Here is an 18,208-nt window from a genome sequence, read left to right as displayed (position 1 = left end):
CACAACAGAGTTCCTATGAGAAGGGTTAAGCCAAGCTAGTTTGCAGGTACAGTGTTTTTGTTTTGTTGGTGCCTTAGCAGATGCTAGTGAAGAAATTGATCACAATTCATTCTGGAACCAGCTCCCATACAGGGGAGGGCAGGAGGATACAGGATTGTCCCTGGGTTATTTAGCTCTGGAGAAGAAGTCATTGATATGGCCCAGCTCCACAGATGGAGCTATCCCAGATGGAAGGATCCTGGAGTCCAAGGCAGTGCAGAGTTATTCTATCTGTGTTGCCCAGCACTGCACCAGAGACACCAAGTTGCTCAGAAACCAGCTTAAAGATGGCATTGTACTTGCCCATGTAGGATCACCTTAGCACCTTCAATGCAATGGTCTTGCTGGAATATAACATGTAAAATTGCAGCTGCTGTTTATCTCACTCACACTTTACTATTGAGGAACAGCAGGCTGCAATCACTGACTTGTCTCTAACATTTTAAATAGAGGTTTATAAGAGCAAAGGACAGATGCACAATTAAGAAGCCAAGATGCATGAACAGGTGTTCTTTCTTTGTGCAATTGATATCCTAAGTAATATTCATGAAACAGAGAATTGATCCCCAGAATGAAAAAGCTTTTAACACTTTGTCCTGGTTTCAGCTGGGATAGAGTTAATACTTTTCATAATAGCTGGTTCATTGCTGTGTTTAGGAATTAGTATGAGCATAATGTTGATAACAAATCACTATTTTAGTTGTTGCTAAGTAGTGCTTACTGTAAACCAAGGACTTTCCAGTTTCCCATGCTCTGCCAGCACAAAAAGCTGGGAGTGAACATAGCCAGGATAGCTGACCTGAGCTGACCAAATGGATATTCCATGCCATAGTAACCATTCCATGCTTACTATATAGACTGGGGGAAGAAGTCCAGGAGGGGCTGACTGCTGTTCAAGGACAGGCTAGGTGTCAGTCAGAAGGCAATGAGCAATTTTAGTGTGCAGCACTTGTTCTTCTTTAGTTTTATTCCTCTCTCTTTTTTGTTACTTCCCATTTCATTACAATTATTACTATTACATATTACTTTATTTCAGTTATTAAAATAATTTCCATCTCAGTCCATAGGTTTTACCTTTTCCAGTTATCCTTCTCATCCCACTGAGGGGGATGGAGTGAGCAGGTATGTGGTATTTAGCTGCTAGCTGGCATGAAACCACAACATACTTTGAACTTCATCCTCCACTTGACTGGTCCACAGAAGATAACTCTAAAATGCATTGTTGATCAATGTTATCTGGCCCAAAAATCCCTGGGCAACCATGAAGCTTCATTCATATCAAACAAATATCAAAAGGTTTTTTATTCTGCTACTTTCTTTGTCACAGCAAAGAGCAGTCTCATCAGAGAAACATGTTTGTTCCACTTGTGCTACAGAGAGGTTGTTTTCATGTTGTTTTCAGTGTCAGCCTTACGTTGGTGCTTCTTGGTTCCTCTTCGAGACACAATCCAGCCAAGTAAGGAACCCACCAGGACCCCGGCTACTGCAGTCACAATGGCAGCCCAGTAGGGGACTGAAGATTCTGTGTTCCCCAAGTTAAGATCTGAATTTCCAAATCCACTATTTCTTCGTGTGGAAAGAAAAGGTTTCTCCTACAAAGGGAGAGCAAAGGCTTTATTTACCACCAAGCACTCAAGCGGCAGTATTCCTACAATGTGCCACTGCCCCTTCTCTGAGAGGAATGGTAGATCTTTAGACAATCACCTGGTTTTGCCTTCTCTCTATCTTAGCCCAAACACTCTCCTGCTCAATTGCCTGAAAATTCTGAGAACACAAAACAGAAGCCACCTCAGAATCAGGAGTGGCGGCATCACTTCCTAATTTGCTTTCTGCAAACAAGCAAATGGGAATACATCAACCCATTAGAAGAAGCTTTAATGAGAGGCTTCCCACTGCAGTGAGGATAAAGCTTTTTGTCTTAAATCTAAGTAGATTTCCCTGCCTATAACAAAACGGGAGTATATTTTAGCTATATGAAACTTTCACAAAGATATTCTTTTAAAGAGCTCCACCAGTGTGAAGAAAGGAGAAAAAATAGAGGTAATTAATGGAGAGAGCACCTTGACCTTTACTTACAGGGTTTGGACACTTAAGTTTTGATCTGTCTTGGGTAAAGTTGTTGTAAGACTGCTTTTCACCAACTGGCTCCAGCTGAAGAAGAGAGAAGTAATGTTAAACACAATGATGAACTTTTTCTTCTCAGACTCTCTTGATTCAGACAGCTACAACTTCTTATCCAATCTTTTGCTGCTTGCAGTAATGAAGAAGTGTGGTAGAAGGAGCAGAGGAAAGTTTGCAAACATTTTAACACTTGTGTACCGAAGACATTGAGAATCCAATGTACTGGCTGCAGAATAACTCCCTCAGAAGCAAGGAATAGGATAAGTGTTTCTTCCTTTCGCATTGCTCTGAACACAACGTATTTTAAATGTTCAGCTAAAGCAAAGTGGTTCACTATTACACCCAGTTCTACCACGTACTCATCTCAAATGGCAGTGTAAACCACAAAGGAAAAAACCCACATGACAGATGTTACTTAGCATATTACTTAAAGAAAAGTGCCTAGGTGGCATGATGATAGGAGTTACTTCAGAAATGACAGAGTTACAGAGAGGGGATGGCACCACTTTTGCAGTCTTCACTCAGACAAGAAATTCCCTGGGAATTTTAGCTGAGGTTGCATTTACAATCTTGCAAGAAGTGAGTTAAACAGAGCCTTTTATATTATCAGTTGTCAGCTAAGTTGCAATAGCTGACCATAGGCTCACCCTGAGCCCATTTCCAACCCAACATAAAATATGCCTAGGCTAGCAGCAGGCAGTTGTGCTTGGCTAGGAGTGCACATACCACTGGTTGCCATAGCTAAGCTAACGAGTAGAGGCTTGCTCAGTCATGTTAACTGAAGTGTTTACAACTGTTGCATGGGCATGCCTGAAGTAATGACTTCAAGATTGGTCCACAGAGAACTGCAAAGTTGTCATCCAGCACTTCTGGGAATACAGCACAGAGGGCTGTTGCTTCTGCCATTGTCTATACAGGCATTTACTGTCCTCAAGGGATTAAAGTGTCAGCTGCATGCTGAAGAGAAACAATACAGCAACAAGACCAACACAACATGGGAAAAAAAAATTATCCATAAGATTCTCATATGGAAACACTGAGAATACTTTCTCTCTCTAGTTCATTTTTAATGAAAAAAATTAAAAAAAACCAGAAGCTAACAGAGACTGAAAAATAAAAATATATGAACCACAGAAAATATAACAAGGGAAGAGAAGAAAGCTAACAAGTGAAGATGAGAAGCAAAACAGGATGCCAAGTTTTGCTGATTGTTGTAGTGTCCTGATGGACTCTTTTACGACTCCTAAGCACTTGGCCACCCACTAGCTAATGCAGTGAAGACTGAATTTGGTTGTTTTGCTGCACCTTAAAGGGAACAGCTGTTATTTGTATGATGTGTGGCTTGTATCTCGCAGCACTCTGCCTGCAGTGCAACTGGTTATTTGTAGATAATTGTAATTCTTCCCATGCCAGGGCACTCAGTAAGGATTCTGGCACAGAGCCCAGACAAAGTATGATAAAATGCAAAATTCTGTAACCACCCATGCTTACTTCATCTCTATGCAATCTGTCCTTCAGAAGCATTAGCTTCTGAGTTTGAAGATGACAGTATGTTCCCATCCCTGAACATACAGGACAAGTTCTGAAAGTACCCACTGCTCTCCTAGAGCATGTGGCCAGCATGGAAGAAGAGCACAAACCAAACACTGTCCATGTGTCTTCATCTCGGCCAAAGACCTGATAAGGTGGGTTTGGGACCAGTGGAAACCCCTTAAGACTACAGAGTCCTCTGACTTCAGAGAGCAGGAACACACTTTGTTTTGCACAAAGCCAAAAGGGTGAAGAACATTATGGCAAGGAAGAGATTCCATAAACCATCCCAATCCCTGCATACCCACACAGTGGCCAGGCACAGTCTGGCCCTTTATGTGCACTGACAAGAATCCGTGTCATTTGGCCATAAGCCTGCAGCCTGCTGAGCTTTTCAGGGAACAGGGAAACAATTCAGCCTTACAGTAAGCTTGCACAGCCTTGCCGTACAAGGACTGCAAGGGAAAAGCAGGGATATGTTACAAGAACTAGATTTAAATAGTAAACAGCAATATCTGCAGTTGGCATAGACCCACAGATCTCTATGGGAGGGAATAGCTGTGTTTGCATCAGTAAGAACCTGATCTCTGCCACCCCAGTAGAAAGCTTTGTGTCAATATCCTTATATGCGTAGGAAATGAGTGACAGTCTGGAAAAAAAAAAAACCTTTTGTGGCATAGGGAAAAAGACTGATGGTGATTCAGGAATGAGTAATGGCCAATAGGAATACCACATGGCAACAGAAACCAAATTTAAGACCACCATATGCCCAGGTACTGTCCCTTTTTTTCCTTGAATCTCTCAGCCATGCTCAATTTGAATTTTTCTACATTTGCCTGGGGTTTCTGGCCTACCATTAGCCCTGTTTAAGCTATGGAGCAGAGTGAAGCCTACCAGCCTGCTGTCATCTGGAGTCCCAGACAGGGAAGCCTGATGGAAAACAGGCAGATTTGCTGTGCATGCACAAATCAATTACTCCGAGCATGTGCTTGCATTGTACATTCTATAATCCTGGACCTACAGCTCATATCCTATACTGGGCAACTGCACAGATTCCTGCCCTGCATTTTCCTGTCCTTATTTTCAAGCTCATTCTGGGGTATTCTGTAAGTTTCTCATCTTGCTTAAACTTCTACTTGGACAGAAAAGAAGCTCTCCTCCATTTATGCTTGTTTCTTGTAAAGTAGGATGGAGGATTTCTGCTAGCACAATGTATTTGGCTACTGATATTTACAAGACAAGGGAAGGAGATGTTGCTGTGCATAAAAATACCATAGTCTTCCTGCCAATGTGGGGAAATGTTTCTGAAAGCAACCATGACCTTGGAGTTATCAAGTCTAGCATGTGCCACTGACACCTTCTTCCATCACTATTTGAAAGCTATCATTTCCCCCAAAATGACAGATGGAATGTGATTACAAGCATCATAAATTTGATTTCAGCCCCCTAGTAGTTTTGGTGACTCTACTAAAACTGCCTCAGATACAAGAGTGGGTGGTACAACATGTCCACACTATTAATGGCAGCAAAAATTCAGTCACATATATGTTTTCCTAATAAATATAAGAGAATTCACTGAAGAAGGGGAAGCTCATTGAACAGACATTTTCAGCAAACCTACAGAACTGTATGTTTAAGGAGGCTCACTTTTTGTTTCTAATGCAAGTTATTTATCAAATCAGAAAGGAATTTTTCTTTACATTAAGACTCTTGCATTCCTTAGCAATGCAGAATGAGAAGAACCTCAGTGCTGAGCAACCTCCTCTTCTTAGGATATCACTTTTATGTCTTGCTTACTCTTCTGTTTCAGACACCTTTCTCATGATCTTTTGTAGCTACTGCTACCACAAATACACAGGGATCTAAGTTATAACCCCTTACCATATTATTCCAGAGAGCCATGGCCATCTCAGCATAGCCTCTTACACTGAAATGAAAGCAGTCTGCAGCAAAGAAACTCATATCTGGCTTGCCAACCTGCAATAAAAGCAAAAAATTATTTCTCAGCAAATTTCAGTCTTTGAGATCTGACATATTATATCTAATAGTGTACTGTACTTGATAGACCACAATTTTGGTATCTTCCTAAAGGCAATATGCTCATGTTTTCACACTGGAAATAAAATTAGGTGCTCCTAACTATGGTCTGCAGTTGAGACATTGAGACCTTCTGTGCAATGCAACCTGCTGAACTTCACACAAAAATTTTCATAACAAAACTAAACTTATCATCAAGCCAACAGTCACAGCTGTTACACAGACCCTGCCATTGACCCACATTCCATTTCGTACAGAACTGATAGAAAAGTGCTTATTTTTGCTTTTTAAACTTCTGTGACTCAGACTTACAGCCTTTCAAGTGTTGAAATTTCTGCTGAATTTCAGATAACAATAAAAGTTGTGGGCTTATCCAGCTGTGGCAAATGTCTCTCTTAGGGGGAATTTGCCTCATCACTACCTGTATGGTGACCATTGGTCTACCTTGTAGACTGACAGGAAAAAGAATGAGGATAGTATGAAAAAAGTGTCAGTACTATGCAAAACTGGGCTGTTTTGATGAGGATTCATGCTGGATATTTGTATCCTTAACTACACAGCATACATAATGCTAAGGCTGGAGAAAAGAAGGAGAATCAGTGTTTGGTTTCAAAGGCTACTTCCTGTTTCTATGCTTGGATGAGTCAGAGACTCAAGTGCTGGTCTCCATTTGAAGAAAACCTGAACACATTCCATAACCTAAATCGGGAAACTGTGGTGAATGCTAACCAACCTCCCCAACAAAGGAAGCAACATGCAGTTTAGGGGAAGTCAGAGGGTGCCTAGTTTATGGGTGCAGAAACTATTCCTAAAGGCATTTTGATTCACAGGCAGCACTGTGAATCTTCTTGCCTTCTTGTGAGACTTCCTGCCTTCTCCTCTCTCACTTCTTACCACAGATTCCATGCTGTGCCCCTAGGCTGTGCAAAGAGAAGAAGACATAGTCCTTGTGGCACGGATCTTACTGGCTTAAGAAAAATCAAGATACAGGCCCTTGCATAATGGGAAAGCAAAACAGCACTCACAATATCCAGGGGGACCAAGGTGTTCCGGAAAAATGGCTGGATGACAACAGCAAAGTCCTCCCTCTGCTCGTACCAGCCGCTGTTGATCAGCTGCAAGGTTTCAGCCTGCACACAGTGTAATTAGTGAAAACAGAAGAGTTACTTGCAAGGTTCGTCTAACATTTGTCAGCTATCAGAAACATGCAGATTATACATCTTGCAGTGTAGGAAGCTGTAAATCGTTAGTGTAAATCCAGCTAAATGTTATAAAGCAAATCAAGAAAGTGGCTAAGAATATAATTTGGCTCATGAAGAGATTTTCATGAGGAAAACGCACAGAACCTGGATTATTTCAAACAAACAAAAAAAAGTAAAAAATATAAAGTTGCTTAATAAAAAAAAATACAGAAAAAAAAGTAGTTCAGACCTTACTTAAAGAAACCAAAACTGCGCAATTTCAATGAGATTAAAATTTGAAGAAAATTATAAAGAAAAGGAACAAGGCCAACATTTTTAGAAGTGACAAACGAGTCCAGAATGCCAACTTGAGCCTGAAGCTCGCTTGATTTTTCAGAAGGTGTGCTTGAATTAAAATAATACTTAAACATTGAAAAATTACCTGCCACTTTCAAAAATTATGGTCACAGACATTCATACAAATAAAAAAACCTACCTCATTGTAACTTGCCATCTTATGGGTATAAATGCTAATGCTCCTGATCATATCTCAAAACATTCCAAATCCCTCTTCCTTAGTTAAGGAAAATGACCCCTTTAGTAGGCTTATACAAGCGTTACCCAGGGTAAATTTCTTGAGCTTTGTCAGATTCATTGGACAACAGTCACTGCCAGAGCCAGAATGGAGAACATAATGTGATCTGATACAGTGATTCCTGTATTCATAAGAACATCGATGGAAAAAGCTTCTGCTCCAATAGCTATTTATAGCCTCTGTTAATTTTGAGTGAATCTTACGCCTGAGGCTATGAAAAGTTACTCTCAGATAGCAAGCTGGCCCATGGTTTAGTTAATTTCTTCTGCTAAAAGTAACCACAGAATAGCTGATCCAAGGTCATTTGTCACTCTTGCAGTAACATGTTAATTCATGTGAGCTACTCATTGGACTCATAACAGACAAACACAAATCAACAAAGCAGCCATCACTACTAAATCCTTTCCGGCTGTTGAAACAGCAGCTGGAAACAGAACTGGTCTGGTCTCCATCTGCATCCAACTCAGAACCGAGGTCAAGTCATAAGGCAATGTGGAAAGCTGACACTGCTGCTGGCTGGTTAGCTGGGGAGGGTTTTCACTAGGCTGTAGCCAAGTTGTTTTCCAGTTATCCCTGTCTATATTGTATGTTGAGGATATGCATGACAGGAAGGACAGTGAGAGAAGCAATATAAAAAGACACAAGTGAAGATGACCAGTTACAGAATCAGTGCATTACCTGAAAATCTCTGTTAACTCTCTTAATTTCTTGTAATTCGGAAGAATCTTCCTCTGGGTTTAAGAAACATGGGCAAACTTTCCTTCAATGAAAGAAATACCAGAATTAAAAGCCAGTCTACAATACTCTATTCACAGTTCTTCAGCACTGTGTGTCTGCTTCAAAAAGCTCAGGATTGGTGCTCAAAGCTCACATGCAGAAGGGAGAACCACCTCTGTGGCTTAGGAATGGACAGATACTTCAGAAAAGAAAAATCTCTAGTGACTTACCCTTCAAAACAATGATCTACCACAGGCAGAAAGAGCTGCAGGATCTGCAACTCTTGAGTTGAACACAAAAGTATGTGTTCATAAAAAGTATGTTCAAAAACATATGTTCAAAAAAAAGTATGAACAAAAAAGTATGCCACATATTAGCAGGAAATCACATGTGTTAGAACAGCAAGAAAACCCACCCCATAAATGGGCTTACCGCAGACTTTCAGACATCTGGGGGTTTAAAGCTAGAAAAGACAAATTTTTCATGTAGTCTGAGTCCTTGCACCACTCTGTTTTATTATGTTACCTTCATAACAAGAGGTAATAACTTGTGCTTCACTGAAATTCATCTTCTTAGATCGTGCTTGGAATGAATATGAAGACACTGAGCAAGATCATCAATTCATTATTTTCCCTCCAGTGTGTTCCTGTAGTTAATCACTTGTATTTTTAAAAATCTGTGCCTAACTTAATTTGAATTCATTTGGCATCACCTTCCAACTACCAGTCTTTGTTATACCTTTCTCTGCAAGATTAAAGAGTCTTTTCATGTCCATTCTGATGCCTTTAAAGACACTGCTGCTTTCTAAAACAAGTCTCTTAAACTTCTTTGAGTTAAGATTTTGGTCTCCTTCATTAGGTGCGTGGAGCAGTTCCTGGTTGTGCTCTGCTGTGTGCAGCCCAGCCCGCACCAGAGGTAATGCAACACTGGATAAAAGAGAGGAATCAGCCTGTGCTGCTGACCAGCAGATGGCTGGGCAAAAAAGCCTTCAAAGTTCAGCAATTATACATTGACTTGTGCTGTGCCATGCTGCCTTACAGCTGGGAAGGAGACTCTGCTATCTACAGTTGCATGCTTTTTAGATGAAGTATTGCAAGAAGTAATAGAAATAGTGCACCACGTAAAGGCAGCAATGCAAGTAGCTTGGAAAGCTCAGTGTGGATGTCCTCCTGTATAAATTGAGACTGAGCCAAAAAAATATCACTTCACAGGCAAAGAGCTGTTTTGCTCACTTACTTTGCTGCCAAAGCACACTCTGAAGAGCTTGCTGTGATTTGACGCAGTCCAGAGAACTCTAGTATCTCCACCACGTTGATAAAGACTCTTGGGAGCTGCAAGGATTATAATAACCAGACATAGAGACATGTTACAAATAACAGAACATGATACCACTACAAAGAGCGAGAAGTGCCATCCGTAGGTCAGGGAGTCAGTGCAAACTGCACTGGCTGCAGCCAATGGCATGTGCAAGGATGATGTATAAAAGGAGGGGGAGGGAGACATACAGTGGATGTCAGCCAAAAAAATTCCAGCAGCTAGTACAAACTAGCTGAAATGCTGCTTCCCTCCCTAGGACATTTCCATTTGCTCTAGGGTATATGAAACTGTTCATGGTTGGTTTAGCCACAAAAACTGGCTGTAGGGTCATGGTATGTTTGGTCCACAGCATAAATATTGTCAAACACATGATTTTTCTGAAACTGCAGCCCTCTTTCTCAGGGCATTAGCTAGTACAGTCATTGAAATGCAGCACTGAAGAACAGTCTGACTCCAGCTATTTGAAAGATGACCTTGTATGAAACATAATCACAGGCACTCTATCAGAGGTGAGAAAAACATCAGTGTACTTGCCAGGAACATAGCTTGCTAGGGTATCTTAAAAGCTTACCTCCTTATAGAAAATATCCAGAGTGTCCTGAAGGTGCTTTACATACTTTTGCACTGAATAGGCTTCCTGTTTAAAAAAAAAAAAAAAAAAAAAAAAAAAAGAGTCAGTCTTTTTCAGGAATTAACAAGGTCATCTGTGAGAAGATATACCAACATGATCCTCCTTTATTCTTTCGTTGGCAGATATATTTCCAGATCAAGAAGTTTACTGGCACATGCACAGAGGTTATATAGTGTTTGTGTTTTTATGCTATTTTTTCTGTAATATTCCTCTAATCTCTGTAGAAAATCCTGAGGTATCCTGATAAAGCCTTTCCCTGATAATGACTATATTGATCACAGTTTTGGATTTTGGGGTTGTCTTTTATAAGACCCAGAGCAGACTAGTTTCCCTTATGAACAGAACAATATAATTTTTTTCTTTCAAACTGCCCATCTGGAGAAACTGATACAAAGGCAGTCAGATCCCACAAAGCCCATAAGCAAAATAACATAGTGACTGTGGTTACAGAGGTGTAGCTGCGGGGACAAAGGCTCCAGGCAGCAGCCTGTAAAAGAAAGAACAAAACAGAGAACAGTGCCTGGTCATTTCAACAAGCTGGGGTACAGACCCCCAGTCTGTGCCACATGGACAGCTTCAGAGGGGATGACCACTGACAGCTAGAGAGAAGACATGTTTTTCACTATAAACTGAAGTTATTACTTTGGGTGTCATTCTGAAGCAAGAATTGGGCATCCTCAGTAATTATTGTGTGGAGATGTTTTTCAGTAGCCTTCACTTGTGTCCTCTAACATGCCTGAGACACCACACTGATTACTTTGTCCAGTTAAGCAGGGAGAGCTCTTCAGCTTAATCTTTGTGTTTTGTACAATATGAGCAGGATCCTAGTACTTAAATAATGCCTTTCTCCAGAGCTGCAGTGCCCCTGTATCAAAAGCTGTGCACTTGTTTCTGATACAATACAGATGAAAGGGGCAGGACTTCTAAGTGCTTTTTAAACAAAGAGGAACTTTGGCTCCCTGAGAAAGGCTATGTTTCCAGGGCTGGTCACCTGCCAAATGCCTGGATGAGCATTCCTAATTCAGAGATACAAACCTTGTCCAAGCAGTACTGGCATAGGTCGCTGCCTCCAATAAGGATGGTAATCAGCTTCCAGTCTTCCTTGAAGTTAATTTTCTAGTGGCACATAAAATAAACATATTGCAGCATCCATTGCTAAGGCATGAGAGGCAACATTCTCAAATGGGGCTAAATGGGGCACAGACAGTAGGGCAGAACAAGGGAGGTATGCGGAGTTAAGCTGGCAAAAGAAAAGTATCTCTCCAAGGGGAAAATCTGAGCGGTTTACTAGTCTACTGCAATTCACCTTGGCTTCTGTAGGGAAATTCCCTTCAGCAGACAAGCTCTGTCAGGGTAACCAAGCACGGAAATGTGTCTGTGGCAGCAAGCACCCCTAAGTGAGTGTCAGCTTCAGGACAGGGATGGACAGTAGAGATTTGCCAGCCATGGCTGCACACTGCAGGCAGCGTGGGGATAAAGCCCTGTGGGAGTGGAGGCTGGAGTGACTCATGGAGCTGTGGAACCGGAGCTGCTGGGGATCCCTGCCAGCTGGGCAAGAATTACCCCGTGGACAGGAGGGGCAAGGGGTGCCCCAGGGAACAGACAGCTGGATTAAAATAGAAGAGTCCAGGAGGCTGGTGACTTCAGTGAGCTCATATAAGGGCAGCTGCAGCATCCACGTCACCACAAGCTAACAATAGGCGCTGCTGAAAGCTGGATCTCATCAAAACATTTTGTAACATTCAGTACAAAGAAAGGAATCAAAGGCAACTATTTTTAGCATAGTGCATTTACATAACAAACATCTGCAAAAGGATCCCACAAATAGAGGGAGGGCCTGGGAATCACCCACAGGTCTGAATTCTCCTCTTTAACCAGCGATTTGCTCAGAAAGACTTTCATGAGGAGACAATGTTATGGCAGGGACGCACTCCTCTCTCCCTTTAAAAAAATAATGCATAAAAAGCTGTGAATAAAACAAAGCATGACAGCCTCTCCTCTTCTATTCTATTGAAAAGCCATGCCAGCTCCCTTCACTGCCAAACAATTGGCAATGCAGAGTAACTGACAGTGGGGTGAGCATGCAGCATCCATCAAGAGTTCTGGCATGGAGAGCCACATGCTTTGACAAATCCTGCTTATTCAGTGCCTTCCTTTCCCATTCAGTCTGAGCCAAGGAGCACCAGGCACTCCCATTCCCTTAGAGGGAATGCTCTCCCTGAACCAACAGCTCACATCCAGACAGCCATCCACTCAAATTCAGCTAATACTCATAGCAGGGTAGCCTTGGATTTCTCAGATTTCTTCCCCTCCCTGCTCATGATGCTCTTTGTAGCCCTCAGTGGAGTTAGCAGAGCAGACTGGTCCACAATACTAGATCCCATAAAATTCTCTGAAAGATTATGGTGTGGCAGAGATCCATCCATTCCTGAGGTTTCTGGACACTGATTAATTATCTGCCTGTTCCAAACCAGACTTTGAGAGGGCTTTTTCTCCTACAAAGATTTCAGTAGTCCTTCCCAGTATTGGGGATATTGTGACTCATGCTGGTCTGCAGGTACCTGCTTCAGCAATTTTACACTCAGCCTTTTTGACCTTCACTTTGAAGGTTGCTGCTCAACAAAGCAATCCTGTGATCTCACCAGAACCTTCAGATTTCTTCTCTTCCTCACTACCTTCCTTACATCTCCTGGCTGCACTGCATCTTACATTAGGGGTAATTAATCTAAAACATTCATCTTGGAAAGCACAGCAGAGACAAGGACTTTTCTTTCATCTTGAACAGTTAAGCACTGTTCATGACTCAAGCATCCCATTAATTGCAGTCATCCCAGAGACCAGGGCAGCACCACCGAGGTGTGGCCCAAATCCCACTCACCGAGCTGCTTCTCATCAGCTCCACCAATGCACGTGCTTGGGCTGGCATATCACTAGGAGAGAGAACAGAAGATTTTAGATGTGTGCTCTAATAGCACATCACCTTCTCGATCCCCACTCCTCATTGCAGGTGATCTCAGGATCAGCAGAAATCAGTATAAGGAAAGTGATGCCTCAAAAGGCTGAGCAAACACTGAAGGACCAAGTTGCACAAGTGAATAATCTGATGTGAAAAGGCTTCACCTGGGATGGCTGCCAAGCGGCAGGCAACTGGTATGAGTTCTTCCCATCTCAGAGTTGGCCTCGGTGCATTTTGTTTGGGAAAAAGCACTAATGCCCAGATGCACAGAGACATTGAGTTGCATAACTCCCTCCAAAAATCCAGTGGGGGAGTTTGGTGCTGACACAGAAGCTGGGCACCTAACCAGCATTTCTGATCCGGCCTTAAATTACTATGGCTTGTCTTATGGCTGGAAAAGAGTGCTTACATTGTGGGACTGCCAGGCTCAAGAGCCCCAGTCCAGCTCTGGACAGGATGCAACATCCACGGGCCAAAGCAGAAACCATGCTGAGACACCAGCTGGAAATGAGCTCCTAATATACTAGAAAAAGACTGTGCTTGAGCTAATAAGCCCTGCCTCTCTCCAGCAGCTACACAAATGCAGTTACATTATTTGGATTCCTAGAACCATACTGATCACGCTGAGTCAGCTTTGCTCAGGGAACCTATGAAATATTTAGTAGCTATACAGGCTTTGATAGTTATCCTAAATCTCTCTTGCAGCAGATTTAACGGTTGTTAAAGGTTGTCACAAAAATTTTGGAAACAAATTCTGTGAGCATTCATGGAGCAAGCACAGTGTAAGCCATACAAATTCTTAGATGTTTTGGTTGTTAAGACTAGCAGATTTTTTTTTCAGGAGGAGAAAGGAATTATTTCCCAGCTACTTTTTTTATTTTTTTTATTTTGTGCTGCAAACAGGGATAATTTTTAATGCCATTAGGGTAGCATTGGGCTTCTATTTGTTATTTTCAAGCATGTTCTCTGGAAATCAAGGAATAAAAGAGTGGTCATGAATTTTTTCCTTATTATAGATATTGTCTGACAGTGAATTTGGGACCTGTACACTGAAGACTGGGCAGAAAAAGGTACTGGTTGAATTAGAAGCATAACTAAGGCATTGGCTCAAAAATTATGGGCAGAAATCAAATAAAGAAAGGAAGCTTGTGTCTAATTTTAAAAAGATAACAAATAAATCTCCCCAAATACTGAATTGAATTTAAAAAAATAAAACCCTGAAACTTACAATTAAAAACATTAGATCACAGAAACATGCTGAGTACCAGCAGGTCATCAACATTACCTCAACCCTGACATGCATCACAAAGATAACCTTTGCCAATCCATCACTTTTTCTTGTTTGGGATTGTCCTTACCGTGCTGTGGCATTTCTCTCTGCAACATTGAATCCAGCTGTTTCCTTAGAACTGCCAGTGGAAAAGCCGAAGAGGTTCGGATTGAATTTCTTCAAGATGTCTTAAAAAGAAAAAACACAGTGTTTAACCATTCACAGTACAACCAGCAGCGCTGCCTCCCTGCAGAAGCAGGAGCCAATTGAGTGGTGAGAATATAAATCTGTTTTCACCTCATTCACTGTGACTTTACAGGAGCTAGAGATATATCTGCTTTGAAGACTTTAGTTACTGTCCAAATTTCATCACTGCAATTAGTTCTCTCCAGGGGCCTGAGGAGTCAGGGCCTGGTGGCCCAGGAGACGCATAGGTGGATCTTGGGCAAATCAGTAGTCTTGAATTTAAGTGTCAGAGTGTTTGTGGTTACTTTCTTTTGTGTACCAGAAGCAGTTGCCCTGAATATGGCCCTCTACCTCTCACTTCTCCAGCTAGATAATAATACTTGTGGCAGAGAAGTGAATCTTTTTCATTTTTCTAGATTTCACTGAAACTTTCAGTGGGGATGCATGAAGTCTGAAAACTGTCATTGTTACTGTGTCTGAAGTGCTGTCTGAAACCTCTTTATAGAATCTCATTTATAATGCATAACTGAATTGTGCCTTCTATTTTTCTTCAAATACAGTGATATGCCTGGTACAAGGCAAAGCACATCAGATTTTACTCCTAACAATGCCAGGTATTGTCAAATTGCTCCACAGCATGGATCACATACAAATAGAGCAGCCATTGTAAACCAAGCGCCTTCCAATTTATTGTCACATTGACCACTTAATGGTTTCTATGGCAACTACAGGCCCCAATTACACAGAACACTAGGGCAAAAATTTATAGTACTTTCAGAGGTTTTTTTCCACTGCTATGTAGCAACTTGAAATCATCAGGAAGAACCATAGCTTTGCCAACAATCTTGGCTAGATGGACTGCTAATTGCTTCATAACCCTTCATTTGTCCACAGACATTACAGTCAGCCACTAGAAAACAAAACAAAATGAGGGAGGAGCAGATCTGCCATGAACTTCTGTCACCTTCAGCACATTTACTCCTAATTCTTTTGGTCAAAAGGACGATACAATCACATGCAGGTCCTGTGATGTGGAGGGGCTGAATCAACTTTACAGCTAATCAGGTCAGCCTGGATTTCAGCTCTCGCTCACATGAACTGCTTAGACCCACAACAGATGGACATTCCTGTCGTTTTGAAGGAAAGAATGACCATTTCCAGATGTTTCCTAGGGTCCACTTAGACGACTTTCAGTGTAATACCCAACTTTTGCTTTTCTAGGATACTCACTGGGTAAAGTAGCCTGGATCTCCAGGGTCTCATCACCTCCAATACTACAAAGGGAAAGAACAAAATCACCCGGCAGGGTTAATCCAGCAGCCATCTGTCTTATTGTCACCATATGTTGTTGTAGCAGCCCAAGAAGGAAAAAACAACACCACTCCACCCCCCCCAAAAAAATACTTGCTTCAAACAGGACTAAGGAGATAAACCACAGGAATTCAGGGAAAGTAGGGAAAGGATAACTCACATTAAACAAAGCAGGGCAGCACTAAGACAGAAGCTATGCCTTCAGGCTGGGAACAGACCATATTGGGAGAACCAAGTTTTCGTAAGGACATGATGGGATGCCTATCACAGAAAGGTGATATTTCCTCACGTTTCCACGTTACCTTGCTGAAACTACACTTGCATGCAGTTATGCATAGGAGAGAGTGCATTAAATATTCATTAACTACCTATCTGCAATTCTGCAATGCTGATTACATAAAGCCTCTGCCTCTACCATTCAAAACTTATCTGTGTGCAGAGCCAATACACTCCTACACCACTTGTGGCAGCCCCTCCTGAAAATATTCATGCCAGCAGACACATGCAAAGGGATGCAGGAAGAGTAGAGGACGATGTATACATGCACACAGTTATCAGCCATATGTCTGCCCATAGGGAGCAAGCAGTTTCCTTCCACTCTAGCATGGGTATTGAGCTTCAAACCCTTGGATGTGCATTGCTTGCCCACTTGGCAGTAGCAAAGGTGTTTGAAACATCTTCACTGAGTTTGTGTGCAGTGCTCTTGCCATGTTCATGCCAATCTGCACTCTAGACCTTCAAGCATTAGACACTGCAGTAGATAATCACAGCAACATTTTGAATAAGCTCCAGAGAGACTAGCAAAAGGCTAAAAGGTGCTGTGACACAGGACCATGCTCATAGCAGTCACAAACACACACACACAAAAAAAAAAAAAAAAAAAAAAAAAAAAAGAAAGAAAGAAAGAAAGAAGAAAAAAAGAAGCAAGAAAAAATCCCACTAAAACAAACAGAACCCACCCCACACCCTCACAGGAACCTTCTCTTCAAGTCCTGATTCCTCCAATCCTTAGCAAGCAATACTTGCTGTCAGCATTTTCCCCTTGAATTTACATATACAAAGATGTACCTGCACAAGCAGGTGACCCACACTTTTAGCTGTGTGGATGAAAGCAGAGGGGGAAAAAAATAAGCATTTTCACTTACCTCCAGGAAAGTCCCTTCCAGTCTGTTTGTAGGTCCGGTACTTTGCTTCCTATTCCAGTCTGGAAAAGATGGAAATAACAATTGATAAAATACTAAAAGAAAAACAAAAAAAAAGCTCTAAGAATTTAGGTAAGATATACATCATGTTTTGAAAGTGCTGAAACATTACTCTGATAACATCACTCTGCATCAGCCAAGCTTTTGCAATATCCCAATTCAACACACTGGCCTGTGGGCAGCCCTGCACCTCCCATACTTAAATTTTCCATGCTTCCCCTCATATGCAAGAGGAACTCGTCTAGATAGCAGACCACAGAGCATCAGAGGAGATATAGTCCAGACAGAGAACATCAGATTGTAAGGTCAAGGACATAAGACTTTAAAGCTGCTACTCATACTGTTTAAGCAGCCCAATGGGACCCAGATTAAAATCAACAGTTTTGCATTTGTTTGGATTTTTTTCTGATGGAAAATGCTTCATCCTGGCATTTCCTGAAGAAAGATGATTTTGAGAGACTCAGTAATCCAGGAAAAAAAGCCCCAAACACTGATGAAAAATCCCCATCCAGTTTTAGCTGCACATAAATCAGAGGAGCTGCTTTTTAATCTGCCAAGAAAACAAATCTTTGGTGTACAATCCATTTTTCCTCTCCTGGATCCAGTCTGCTACTTAACACACAGACATGATGAGGTGTAGACAGGATTTTTTTGGCCAGTATAGATAAGCATGTTGGTGTGTCTATCGATTTCACTGTGCAGTGGTGCTAGAGAAGTCAGACAGATGAATTCTAACCAGTGGCATGACTAAATTGCTCAATGTTTCATTAATCTCCAACCGTATAGATATCAAGGCAGCCTTTCTTACTGCACTGTGAACTTTCATATCCTTCAAAATTAAATAAATACATAAAGCCATCAGAACAAAGACCTCTGTGCTGAATTTGAGTAGCTCACAGGATGGGGACAGACCCATAGCAAGGTCAGCACTCTGACTTGCATTCAGGGCAGCAAACATGAAAAGGGGTTCTTCTGCAGCTTTACAGTCTTTTACTGGCCTCATCTAATTTTGTATTCTTCAAAAGCCATGGCACCAATTCAACCATAAACACTGCATTCAGGGGTCTTGTGAGGAGCACCAGGAGGACAATCCATGTCTTGGTGGGCTTTGCTGC

The 18,208-nt window shown here is 41.7% G+C and overlaps 1 protein-coding gene across 1 annotated transcript in view; it reads right to left on the bottom strand.

Annotated features, from left to right (window-relative positions):
- Positions 1-1,326: 1,326 nt before the first annotated feature.
- PLB1 (phospholipase B1) overlaps positions 1,327-18,208 on the bottom strand; it is a 75,191-nt gene continuing 58,309 nt past the window's right edge. Inside the window, exons 47-58 of the mRNA XM_056487986.1 lie at positions 17,037-17,095; positions 15,811-15,854; positions 14,483-14,582; positions 13,047-13,098; positions 11,204-11,284; positions 10,109-10,174; positions 9,457-9,551; positions 8,182-8,263; positions 6,753-6,857; positions 5,572-5,667; positions 2,116-2,190; positions 1,327-1,631 (exon numbers count right to left, since the gene is read on the bottom strand). Of these exons, the coding sequence (XP_056343961.1) occupies positions 1,410-1,631; positions 2,116-2,190; positions 5,572-5,667; positions 6,753-6,857; positions 8,182-8,263; positions 9,457-9,551; positions 10,109-10,174; positions 11,204-11,284; positions 13,047-13,098; positions 14,483-14,582; positions 15,811-15,854; positions 17,037-17,095 (1,077 nt within the window). The 3' untranslated portion in view covers positions 1,327-1,409. The remainder of the gene's footprint in view (positions 1,632-2,115; positions 2,191-5,571; positions 5,668-6,752; positions 6,858-8,181; positions 8,264-9,456; positions 9,552-10,108; positions 10,175-11,203; positions 11,285-13,046; positions 13,099-14,482; positions 14,583-15,810; positions 15,855-17,036; positions 17,096-18,208) is intronic.

Source organism: Oenanthe melanoleuca, chromosome 3 (assembly GCF_029582105.1).
Source record: "Oenanthe melanoleuca isolate GR-GAL-2019-014 chromosome 3, OMel1.0, whole genome shotgun sequence".
Lineage (NCBI taxonomy): Eukaryota > Metazoa > Chordata > Aves > Passeriformes > Muscicapidae > Oenanthe > Oenanthe melanoleuca.
This window is presented reverse-complemented; position numbering and strand designations above follow the sequence as displayed.